At 35.8% G+C, this 12,445-nt stretch overlaps 1 protein-coding gene across 1 annotated transcript in view; it reads left to right on the top strand.

Moving 5' to 3' along the window:
* SEL1L (SEL1L adaptor subunit of SYVN1 ubiquitin ligase) overlaps positions 1-12,445 on the top strand; it is a 30,495-nt gene that overhangs the window by 11,477 nt on the left and 6,573 nt on the right. Inside the window, exons 5-19 of the mRNA XM_083839777.1 lie at positions 76-181; positions 1,535-1,697; positions 3,494-3,547; positions 3,630-3,689; positions 4,289-4,370; positions 4,694-4,848; positions 5,492-5,548; positions 6,515-6,583; positions 7,266-7,343; positions 8,063-8,125; positions 9,021-9,108; positions 9,368-9,516; positions 10,133-10,298; positions 10,943-11,017; positions 12,096-12,268. Coding sequence (XP_083695903.1) covers positions 76-181; positions 1,535-1,697; positions 3,494-3,547; positions 3,630-3,689; positions 4,289-4,370; positions 4,694-4,848; positions 5,492-5,548; positions 6,515-6,583; positions 7,266-7,343; positions 8,063-8,125; positions 9,021-9,108; positions 9,368-9,516; positions 10,133-10,298; positions 10,943-11,017; positions 12,096-12,268 — 1,538 coding nt within the window. The remainder of the gene's footprint in view (positions 1-75; positions 182-1,534; positions 1,698-3,493; positions 3,548-3,629; positions 3,690-4,288; positions 4,371-4,693; positions 4,849-5,491; positions 5,549-6,514; positions 6,584-7,265; positions 7,344-8,062; positions 8,126-9,020; positions 9,109-9,367; positions 9,517-10,132; positions 10,299-10,942; positions 11,018-12,095; positions 12,269-12,445) is intronic.

Raw genomic sequence — 12,445 nt, 5'->3', positions numbered from 1 at the left:
TGAGTGAATAGTCTTGATTGAAGATGTATAATTGGAGATCTTAATGTTTGAGGTTATTGTTTTTGTTTCTAAAAGCTGAAGAGCAGTCTAATAAGAGAAGGCAAATGCAAGAAGCTGAGGATGTCTATCAGACTGGAATGAAAATCCTTAATGAAAGCAGCAAAAAGGCTCAGAAGAAAGAGTAAGTCCATGCTCTCCGTTCCCCCAAAGAGAACATGACTACATAGCTGATCAGTCTGACTTAACTAAGAACTAACCTAAATGAAGTTTCCTGGCACTTACCCACTTTATGGAACTTAGCATCATGTTAGGCAGTGATGCTACTGAAAATTAAGTGATTGAGGGCATTTAGAAAGAATACTTGTTTGCTTTCCTGTAACTACACAAAAATTTATACGCATTTCTGAAGAGTGGGTGTCTTTTAAAACAGTGAGTTTAATGCAAGGTGGTGCTGCAGTTTTCTAGCTACAATCTAAATGTGGAAACTGCCAGGAAAGAAACTGAGAATGTGATATGAGGCAATTGACATGCCCCTTTCCATATGTTTCTTATGGTCTTTTTCTCATTCTGCTTCAAAGATGAATGAACAGGAAAGATAAGCATTTCTTATCCTGCTCTGTTTTTGTTCTTGCTTTCTGATGGTCTCAGCAGAAAAATTAGTTTTAAACCTATTCTCAGTAAATAATTAACAATCTAATAACTAGCATTGTGTGAGAGAAAAGGGTAATGTTTATATAAAAGTATAGGAATTTTTGAAACAGTCTTAGTTCTCTTGAACACATTGCATTTTCTTAGAAGATCAAATCATGTGAGGAACCAAGTGTGCCTCAGCTTGTACCTAAAGAAAGGGAAGACGAAGAAAAAACAAGTCTCAGAATAGAAAGCAAGAGAAGTAAAGAAAAATATTGGCATATTATCAAAGGTCTGTAACGAATCAAACTGAAGCATGTTATATATTGTGTTCGAGGTCACAGTGTTTGAAATAGCTGTGAAATTACTTTTCTAAGTTCTGAGGTTGAAATAGAAACAAGTTTCCAGAGAACTTTCTCATGGTTAATATGATGGTTCCATCACAAAAGTAATTACATATGCAGTTGTCTTGGACCAAATGTTTAGTATTTCCATCTGAGTGACTTTGCACTAAAAGAGACTTCATAGTTTTTTTCAGGCTTCTTTTAATCTGCAGTGTTCTGTGAAGCTGTTAGAGTAGTAGTTCTACTAGATATCTAGTACAGGATTTAAAATTGTTGCTACAAAAATGTGATGATTTGACCTTAACTTTTAAAGCCTCTTGCAGGGGAGGAAATGCATATTGCTTTGCATGTGGAATAGAGTGAATGTTAAAATCCGGTTTGTCTATTACCTAAATTGTGAGCTGTTCCATGGTATAGACAGTTCACAGCTGGAACAAATGACTGTAGATGCATTTGTAGAAAACAGACTTTAAAAAAAAAAAAAACACCCCAAATCTTTTTAGGTTTATGAATGGAACCTGTTGGTTTGCTTCAAGGTGACTCAGATTCTTTTCCTTTAGAGCATATCAGTATCTCCTGAAAGCAGCTGACATGAATCATACGAAGGCAATGGAGAAAGTCTCTTATGCTTTGTTGTTCGGGGATTATCTGAAGCAGAACATACAGTCATCAAAAGAATTATTTGAAAAACTAACAGAAGAAGGTTCTCCCAAAGGACAAATGGTATGTATGTCCTTAAATTCTACAGAAGTTTGTTAGATTTATAAATTGTTTTATAGATTGTACTTGTTTTAAATTGGTTATATAGATTGTTCTTCCATCTAGATCAGATAAGAACAATGAACAGTACCTGTTCCCTAGTTAAAAAAGATAAAAGGGTGCTGCTTTTTAAGTTTGAAAACCAAATGTTTTACATCAAATTTGGAGTTCTATTCAGGAAATATTTTTTTTATTACTAGTGCTTGCCTAAGTATTTCTCAATCCTGACTACTCATTGGCTTTACCTCTTTAAATTTCATCAGTTCCTTTGGTTGAAAGATTGTTCCCCAAATGCTGGTAGCATTACAGAGGGTGAAGGAACAAATGACAAAAGCTGTGTAAAGGAACAGCTTGTGTTTGTATGGTTACTAAGTAAATATTTATGGAAGTACAAGGTAAACAAATGGAAACAGGTTCTCTCTTAGTTTTAAAAAATGGTATTAAACTACCAGTAACATAGTGTTATGGTGGTCTCTGCTTAGTTTTTTATCTGTTATATGACTGACTAGACTTGAGATTTAAATCAAACTAAGTAGTTACAGGTGAATCTAGCCTACAAATCTGCTCTGAAACTGTCAGTTTTTATTTGTGGTTTGTGTGGGATTTCAGATACTGTAGCTTTTCATCTGCAGTTTTATGGCAGGTGGGGGAAGATGTTTATAATCTAGGAAGTAATAAACTCCTAAGACTCTTGGAAGCCGTTTAGTGGAACAGATCTCCCATTGTCCATGTGCCTTTGAATGTTAGGGAGTTGTTCATATGGACTTGTTCATAGGTAATGTTGTAAAATACGGCTATTGTCAATTTACATCAGTATCTACATATGTTTATTTACTCTTTGAATTTGTTTTGGAAGTGTCAGCTTCTTTAGGAGTTACCTAATTTCTCTCAGTTCTTACACTTTCAAGTCTCTTGCTGTTACATATTTGATGTTGGAGCAACAATTTACAGTAGAAAGTGTTTTTTTCTAGACTTGATCTTAATAAAACCTTGAGTTTCATCAGTCTAGAATTCAATACAGTCTGCAGGAGATGTTTTTTCTGTGCTTTCAGAACTGCCTAGAATAGTCGTAGTGCATCATGCAATATGAACACCTTCATATGCATTATCTTCTGTGCCACTAGTTTCTCTGAGTCACACAGCTGTAACAGGTGTTAGAGATAGAGCAGTACTTATGTAAATTTTAAGAATAAAAATAACTTCTGAAAAAACTTTAGCCAAGCAGCTCTTGTTACTCTAACTGCTTACTCTTATAGTCATAAAATGCAGCTAATTCATGGCAGAACAGATGCAAAAATATTAAATTCATAGGATCTTTCAGACAGTGAATCAAATAACAAAACTCTTCTCTAGAAGTTCATGGTTAGTGTTTCTTTGCACTGGTGTATAAGAGACAAGGTGCCTACGTAACTCATCTTTAGTTAAGGTGTCTTTAAACTGGTGCGTTTTTACTGTTCAGTATCTCTGGATCTACAGCAGGCATGTAGGGAAGTAGCAGTTCCTTCCTTGTGTTTGGTACACTAAACTGAATTGTGGTGAGATGTTTATAGTAGTGTCTTAGGCAGCTAGTAACTTAGTAACTCTGTATTCAAAAATAGGAAGGGAAGGGCCTAGATAAAGAAAACACCGAAGTGAAGGTAGAGCTTGGTGTGTTCTCTGCAGCTTTGAATTGTTGTATTTCTTTATTCTTATGTATGCCAGGAATAGCCAATCCTGGAATTTTCAAAGGATATGCTGACTAACTTTATTTTTATTTCTAGGCTCTTGGATTTCTGTATGCATCTGGTCTAGGAGTCAATTCTAGTCAAGCTAAGGTAAAATGAGTGCACACTGAAGGTTCTTGTTATCTTCAGAGGCAGATGTTAAGTAACCAGTGATTTTTGTTTGTTTATTAAGGCCCTGGTCTATTACACTTTCGGAGCTTTAGGAGGAAATCTGATAGCCCATATGATCTTGGTAAGTAAGATTTCCCAGTTAACTTCCTGTATGTGTAAAGTCATTATTCTTTCCCCTTTTTAAACTCTTAAAATTTTTAATTTAAAAATTAGATCATCATGCATCTATTAAGTGGGCAATAGTATATTTCACATTGTTCCTCCTTAATTTAAGGAAAAGTCTGCTCATTTTAAGCTGTATACCACCATGGATTTAAATTGACTGCGTTTATATCCTTTTTGACTTAAAGCAGACGTGTCAACTGCTTTAATTTTTGTAGGCTGAGAGCCTTTAATTTTTGTAGCTTAAAACTGCAAAAGATTTACAGAAGATGCTGGTTTAGTCAGTGTGGTATTTAAGATGATGCAATGTGTATGAGTAGAAAGGCGTTCTTTAAGTTTTCATAAGTTTCAGCCTGTTTTTCTCTGAGCAATATCTGAGGTTTATTGGATGCACTTTAACCTTTAATGGTATCAGTCAGCTGATTTTAATGCAGGTAGAATGGCCTTCATTTTGTCTGTTGTCCTATCAAAACTTGCTCAAGTAATGTGAAATTTTTTGTAACCTGGCAAGTAGTGCGTTGTCAAATAAGTCCCATACTTTTCATATTTTCTTTCTAGGGTTACCGGTACTGGGCTGGGATAGGAGTCCTTCAAAGCTGTGAATCTGCTCTCACTCACTACAGACTTGTAGCTAATCATGGTAAAACTTTTTACTACTCTAATATTTTTGAATGATATGGAAATGCCTAGAAAGTCTCCTTGTGTCAACATTAGAAGTGCAAAAAATAAAGTATTCCTGCTACTAAGTTAATTGTTTGGGTCTGAATTGTATGCCTTTTAATCTCTATAGAAATGCACTTAATTCTTAATGAATGCTAAGGTAATTTATTATTTCTGAATAAGAGTTTGAAGCTCTGTAGAGATTAGTGTTTTCTTTGTTTTTGTTTGTTGTTTTTTTAAAGTTGTGGTGTAATATTTGTATTGAACAAAGCTGCCTGAAAATTTTACTGATCTGTTTTCCAGTTGCTAGTGACATTTCATTGACTGGTGGCACAGTGGTTCAGCGAATTCGCTTAGCAGATGAAGTAGAAAATCCAGGAATGGCAAGTGGAATGCTGGAAGAAGACTTGATTCAATATTACCAGTTTTTAGCAGAGAAAGGAGATGTACAAGCACAGGTACAACTAAAGTTATTTGATGGTTTGCAGAGGTTTGGGTAATTACAGGAATAGCTTTACGAAATATAGAAAGATACTGGAGCTTTAGCTTTCAGTTACTTAGCACTTGGGTTGATTTACATTTCCAAATTAGTTTTTATGAGAAAAGTCTTCTATTTTAGCATGTTTAAGGTACAACTTGGAGAAAAAAATGTAATTCTTTGTGGAAAATAAATCCAAAATATTACCACTTCTGTATCTTAGAAAAGATGTTGGTGTTCACTAGATAGAAACCAGACTAGTTAAGAGTTTGAGATGTTGTGGAGGATGCCTTTATCAAAAGAACTGGCACTGCCAGGGGACCTACATTTCTTTCTCTTTGCATGACTTCTGCATGCTGCAAGCTAGAACTCTTAACGCAGAAGGAGGAGAGGATGCTAATAACAGGCAAATTGTCATGATTTAACTTGGTCAGATGTGGCTTGAGAATTAGGTATAAGTTAAATGAATAATCTTTATTTTGCATCTAGGACAATCACATAACTTTTTTTATCTCAGATAAATTTCCACTTCATCTGAGAGTAATATGGGAAAAAAACAGGACTGTACTGTAGTTAATGAAGCAGATCTATGACTTCAGACTTATTGTAAACTTTATTTTTAGGTTGGTCTTGGACAATTGCACTTGCATGGAGGAAGAGGAGTAGAGCAAAATCATCAGGTAGCCTTTCTGTATATCTGATGCATGGGGAGGGAGGGGGGGAGAAGAATGTAGCAAAGACCACAATGAAGCAGAAGCATTTAAGATATGCCATAAGGTATTTAACGTAATCCATACATCAAAAATTAATCTTTGTGATTAGTACATGGAGCTGATTTTCTTACATAGTTAAAGACTAATGCTTTTAGAAATGAGGAATTAAAAAACAAAGACCTGCTTTTCATTAAGTGGTATTTGAAACTGGTTGAGCTTTTGCACATGTAGTAGGATCTTCATAATGGACTGCACACACGTTAGTGATGATATTCCTGCTCATGTGACTTGTAAAAATAGTGTAGCCAAAAGTGTTACCTTAAATACTAAAGATATTAAATCTGCTTAGAAAATAAAACTTCAGCTGATGTAAGCTAACCTAGCTACTACTTACAGAAGTTAAAATAATTAACCTCTTTAAATATGTATTGAAAAAATGGAGATCTGAGGATGTGCTGGCCTGAGGATTACTGCCAACCAGGAACAACTTAACAGCCATCACTTTTAAAATACCTTAAAATGTCTGTTCTGTATGGGTTCAGAGATAACATTAAGTGGTCAGAATGAGTACATGCAAGGTCTGTGTAAAACTGGAACAGGAACTTCCAGATATCCTGTCTTCCAAACTGAATCTGGAGGTACAATAAGGAAGTAAGATTCACTTGTGTAGCTTGTGTGTAGTAGCAGTTGTTGTTTTGTTGTTTTTAATTTTTTTCTCCTCTGCCTTTTGGAATACACTGAGAGGAATTGCTGCTCAATATTCAGACTATATGTAAGTGGGGAGCTGCATTATGTATATTGAATTAGTTGGGATTGAGTGTTTTCTTGTCCCCAACTTGATAACTTGACAAGCCATCTATTCGTGCTGTATTTGCAAGAAAAGGTACTCAAATCATATGTCAGGATTGCTAAAATACATTTTCCTCTCTACAGCGAGCATTTGAGTACTTCAATCAAGCAGCTAATGCTGGTAACTCACATGCTATGGCCTTTCTGGGAAAGGTAAGATGTGTGCTTTCTCAAAAGTAAGCAAATTGTTTCAGTAGAAAAAAATAATAGGTATTTCTTATTTTCTGATCTCTAGTAGAGAGATCAGAAAGGGTTGTCAGCTACCTTCACCCTGTTAAGAGTCAAATCTTTATTACTCCAATTTAGTACGTGCTAAGGTTAGGCTACAATATGTAGCAGTGCTAGCTTATCTCTTTGAGGCTGTCACTGCAGTAGAGGATGTAAAATTCATGTGCTTGGAGCATGAAAAAAGAAGGTAGTATGCTGGTGAAGGCACCTGACGTGAAAATTTGTGGTTTCCTGCTTTCTGGACTGCTAGGATAAGGGTCTTGCAACGATTTTTTCTTTGATGGCAAGTAGTATTTTAAATGCTAATACAGTTTGGCTTCCAATGATCTCATAGGATTTTTTGCCTGATTTGTGTTCTTGACTCCACACTGGTACAACTCAAGTGAAGGGTATTACCACTCAAATTTTTTTTTCTGGGCAGTTAATTTGCCATTGGAAGCTAAACCCTCTGAATCTGAAGTTTACAGCATAGACATGTCTTCTGTTTTGGTGCAATTTATTTATTTTGTAAAATAATAGCTAGAATTGTCTAATGCTCCAATGCTTCATTATGTCTACAGTGAATTGACTTTCTCAGGTGTTCATCAATAATGCCTTTTTCCTTCAGATGTACTCAGAAGGAAGTGATGTTGTACCTCAGAGCAATGAAACAGCTCTTCAGTATTTCAAGAAAGCTGCTGATATGGTATGATTATCTGTTAGCTAGAAATACGGCAAATGCACTATAAAATTTGATAAGCTCAGCAGTACTACAAATGTTTCTTTATGCACTTCCATGTGCATACTTGCGCTTTTGTCCCAGATTAGCCTGTAACTAAATCCTGCCTGTCGAAGGTGCTGTAGGCTGCCTCCAGCTCCGGTCATGGATCTCTTCACTTGCTCACTTAATACATTCACTGAAGGTTTCTGATGTGCCACATTGCCTCTCCTGATGCTGAAGGAATACAATGGTACATACTTCTACAGGGGTGCTAGTCAATAATACAGCCCACAGGGCAGCCACCAGCCTGCCTTAACTTAAGACAGATTCTTAAATCAGTTGTTTTGGGAGTTTCTGTAGCATCTAGAACACTGCAAACTTGGAAAAACTAAAGATGAATAAGTTATTAATGCCCCAGCTTTCTGTGGGTAAGTGTTCTACATCCCATGCAACACTTTGGAAGTACACAGACTATCATAACGAGCATTGAAAGTTTTTTTCCTCATAGTAATCACCTGTGTGGTTACTGAATAAAAAATACCAAAGATGCTATTTTCTCCTTAAATAACTATTGCTTAATAGATTGGCTTTGCATTTTTGCTCCTCTCTCCAGCACTATTTGTATTGTTGCTGATAAGGTACCAAATTTGGAATATATAACTGTAGGCTCTGACTTCCTTTTCAGAAGTATTTTCCTGTTTCAGGGTAATCCAGTTGGACAGAGTGGATTAGGAATGGCTTACTTGTATGGAAGAGGTGTTCCAGTGGTAAGCTTTTGATGGTCATCTTTCTAATTCTAGCTGATTGTGCAACTTCCTGTTGTCTACAAGCTTTTTCTCTGGAGGGAAATACTGTAGAAGACTTAATTATGAAGAATTATTTTGCACTGTAAACTTCATGAAGAAATTTGTAATATAAATAAATCACTCTGGAGTTAACAGCTATTAAACACTTGCTGAGTTTCTTCTAACAAGTTTGAAAATATTGCTGAAGCTATTAGAAAAACAGAGCAAAGTGAATCTTTAGCTGAAGTTTTATACTTAGCTTTAATTTTTCCTGTGAAAGAAAGCAGGTCTTAAGTGCCCCAATTTTGTCTCCCTTGTGAAAGTGGAGAAACACTTTCAAACTTTTAATTAGTTCATTTGCTATGTTGCTTTTCCAATGTGAAGGGTTTTTATCAGATGTTTTATAATTAGCTATATAAACAGATACTCAAACAGTTGAATTAGCAGAAGTTGAGGAAAGGAGTTAATTGCTTTAAAAACAGAGCAAGGCATCAGTTCTGCTGATTAAAACTATTTGTTGTATTTGTTGTAATTCTGTATGTGGGTGCTAGCTTTCAGATAGCCAGTAGTGATTACAGAATGGTTGTGGTTGGCAGGGACCTCTGAAGTCACCTGGTCCAACCCCCACTCAAACAGGTGCACCCAGAGCAGGTTGCCTGGGACCTGGATGTCTAGGCAGCTTTTGAGTGTCTCCAAGGAGGCAGACTCCACAGTCTCTGAGCAACCTGTTCAATTTCTCAGTATGTCTAGCATGTCTTTTATTCATTATGATGATATAGGTCTATCGATATTTCATTTTGCACATAGATATGTTCTTTCTTTACTTAAATTGTGCTGTATTGTAAGGCTCTAATGACTGGACCCAATCTTCCTGCAGAACTATGAGCTAGCACTGAAGTATTTCCAGAAGGCTGCAGAACAGGGATGGGTTGATGGACAACTTCAACTAGGTTCCATGTATTACAGTAAGTGGCAATCAAAATGATGATTTGCCAAGTATAAACTGCCTTTTCAGTAACTGTTCGCTAGGTGGCATTAGAAGTACGGACATAATGCATGTGGAGTTGTTACTGCACTGCATTTATATTTTATTCTATCTGCTTTTTTCTAACACTTTGACAACACCTTTCTTGTAAAACTTTTTTTGAGAGTAAATGTGTACTATATTTCATACAACCTTGCTTGTTAGGAGAAATGAATAGCATTGACTTAATCTTTTTTTAGATGGTATTGGAGTCAAGAGAGACTATAAACAAGCTTTGAAGTATTTTAATTTGGCCTCCCAGGGTGGCCATATTCTGGCTTTTTATAATCTGGCTCAGATGCACGCTACTGGCACTGGAGTGATGCGATCCTGTCATACTGCTGTTGAGGTAAGGTCATCCGTTAATAAAAATAAAATGTTAACTTCCAAATGATTGGATATGACCATGTCAGCTTACATAGGAAATCTGTCTTAGCTAAAATCCATTGGTGGCTGCAGAGCCAGGGCTATCATAAGGAAAAGTGATATATTCTATGACAACCTTTGTATCTCATGAGAAAAATCTTTAATTTTCCTTGTTCTGGTATGGCGAGTTGGTAATAGTTTCCTTAGCTTTGAAAAAAATCGGAAGGATGTAGTACAAAGCAAACATGAGTATTTTTATTAGTACTGAATTCTTTGTTTAGACGTGATTTCAAGTATTACATTTAAGCTGAGAAATAGAAAGCTGTTAGAAAGCTCATTAAATATAATTTTGAGTAAGCACCTGAATCTTGGTGTGTTCGCTTAGTAACTGATTAAAGTAAGCTTGTCTTAAGTAATGTGTTTGTCTACTGAGCTTTTTCTGTGAAATGCAAATCCTTGGAACAGGTGTTCAAATGTTAAGGCTTACCTCCTACAAAAAAAGGCTTATGTCAAGGCTTACCTCCTTTTTTTTACCTCCTGCCAGAAAAAAAATCTCAATTTCTGAAGTTCCTGACAACCCGCCTTCTTTTCCTCTGCAGTTGTTTAAGAACGTTTGCGAACGGGGACGCTGGTCTGAAAGACTTATGACTGCCTACAACAGCTATAAAGATGGTGACTCAAATTCTGCTGTTGTTCAGTATCTTCTTTTGGCAGAACAAGGCTATGAAGTTGCACAAAGCAATGCTGCTTTCATACTTGATCAGAGTAAGAACTCAAATTTGTACTGAAATGTTTTTTTAGAGTTCAGAGTGCTTGAAGATGTGTTTCAGTAGCTCTTGGTCAGTTTGCACTTCAATGAGACTTCTATCCCCTTTCCTGCTCTTTACACTGGAAAATCAGCAGTCTTTTTTTCACCTCTATAGTTTCCTGGCCTAAAGGTTAGAATACATTTAAAATCTGACTTCTGGGATTTAAAAATGGGGTTTTAAGGGAATGTTTTAGAAATTGGTACAGTGATGTAAAGTCTGTTCTCCAAACTTCCTAAACACAGCCTTAACATCTTGTTTTTAAATCTATAACATAGCAGTAGCATTAGTTTTTACCTTTGGACTTTGCTATGCATACAAGGTTCAGTTTCCTTTGTTCTTTATCTTGTAATGGCTTTTCTAAATGCTCAACTTTTTTCTGCTTTTGAACTTGTTCTACACTTGAAGCAGTGATGAAGAGAGTTGATTGGTTCTGTTAATTTGAAATTAAAGTTTTTCTTACTAATTTCAGACAGGCTGAATCTTGTTTGGGCAATAGCACATATTTCAATTTTTAATTCATTTTAGCATGCTTATTATAAGTAGGGGGGTGTCTTGCGAGTGCATACCGAGTTCCCACTTAACTATTAATTTCTTTTCTAGAAGAAGCTAGCATAGTTGGAGAAAATGAAACGTATCCTCGAGCTTTGCTTCACTGGAATAGAGCGGCTTCTCAAGGTAAGTCTGTACCACACAGTTCCAATTAGCTTATTCTTAGAAGAGCTACTGATGTCTGATTCTGTTTTTTATAAAATGGGGAAGGAGGGAAAAGCTTATCTGTTTCTGTTCAGCATTAGTTACATGATCCTAGTTGCTGTTCTTTTTCCACTGGTAGCTGTATTACTGCAATATGCTTGCAGTCATGAGCCATTCTGAGATCCTGAAGAGTAAAAAGAATGAAATACAAATATAGTTTGTTTCTCTTGTGCTTCTCTTGTTATTTTATATGTTATTATAGAGCAGTATTATGAGGAACAGATATTTACTGACTTTCCTAAAAGAAAAAAATCCACTTTGAACAATAGATACAAGTTACCATTGAAAATTTTGGTACTTGTCATCAGTAAGAAATGCAATTTGCTATTCAAAGCAAGCAAAGCTCAGTGATCAAAAATGTAGCCTTGTTATCCAACCAGGCAGAGTTCAAACTGATGCTTGTGATCGTATTGTAAAATAAGCAAAACCAAACTTAAAGGTTATGCATCTCAGTGCAAATTCTTTGACTTTTCTCTCTTTTTACTTAAGAGGGTATCATGCAATTGGAGTATGAGATTGTAGGCCTAAAGATTTTCAGACAAAGTGTTGGCTTTTACTGGAAAATTAGAAATTGAGGGGATAGTATAGTTAAAAATCAATTAACAAATGATGAACAGAAACTTCAATTTTCAAGTTTTTGTCTCTTTTAAAAACAAATCTGTAGCCCTTAATGATCGTAAAACAAATAAGTTTTTCCTTATAAGTGACTATGAATGTCAGTATATAGCTTTTCAACTGATATCACTAAATTGTAATAGAAATGTTGGTAGGATTACTGGGAGAAGTACTTTTCTGAAAATAAGAGTTGGATTTGGATTATTTAAAGTCAAGTATTTCTTTAAAAAATAGATAAATAAAAATTTGTGAGGGAGGGATAAATAGAAACTTTGTGCAAACTGTAGAAATTAATAACAAGAGCCTATAGTGCATCTTCATATGAAACTAAGAGGCTTTCTTTGCCTAGAGGAATTCTTTGCCTAGCTATTTTCTCTGTTTATAGGATATACAGTTGCAAGAATTAAACTTGGAGATTACCATTTTTATGGGTTTGGTACCGATGTTGATTATGAAACCGCATTTATTCACTATCGACTAGCATCGGAGCAACAGCACAGCGCCCAAGCCATGTTTAATCTGGGCTACATGCATGAGAAGGGACTGGGCATCAAGCAGGTGAGTTAAGCTGTAGGTACTACTACATAGCCACTTCTCAGTACCTTCTCCAATAGCTATATAACTGGCAGCTTGAGGCATGTTTCTTGATGTAGCAGATAATGTGTACTGCTCAAATTTGTTCCTTCACTGGGGGCCTGTGGATGGGTCTTATATAGATTTTTAGCGTGAACATTA

The sequence above is a fragment of the Anser anser genome, assembly GCF_964211835.1.
Source record: "Anser anser genome assembly, chromosome: 5".
Classification (NCBI taxonomy): Eukaryota; Metazoa; Chordata; class Aves; order Anseriformes; family Anatidae; genus Anser; species Anser anser.
This window is presented reverse-complemented; position numbering and strand designations above follow the sequence as displayed.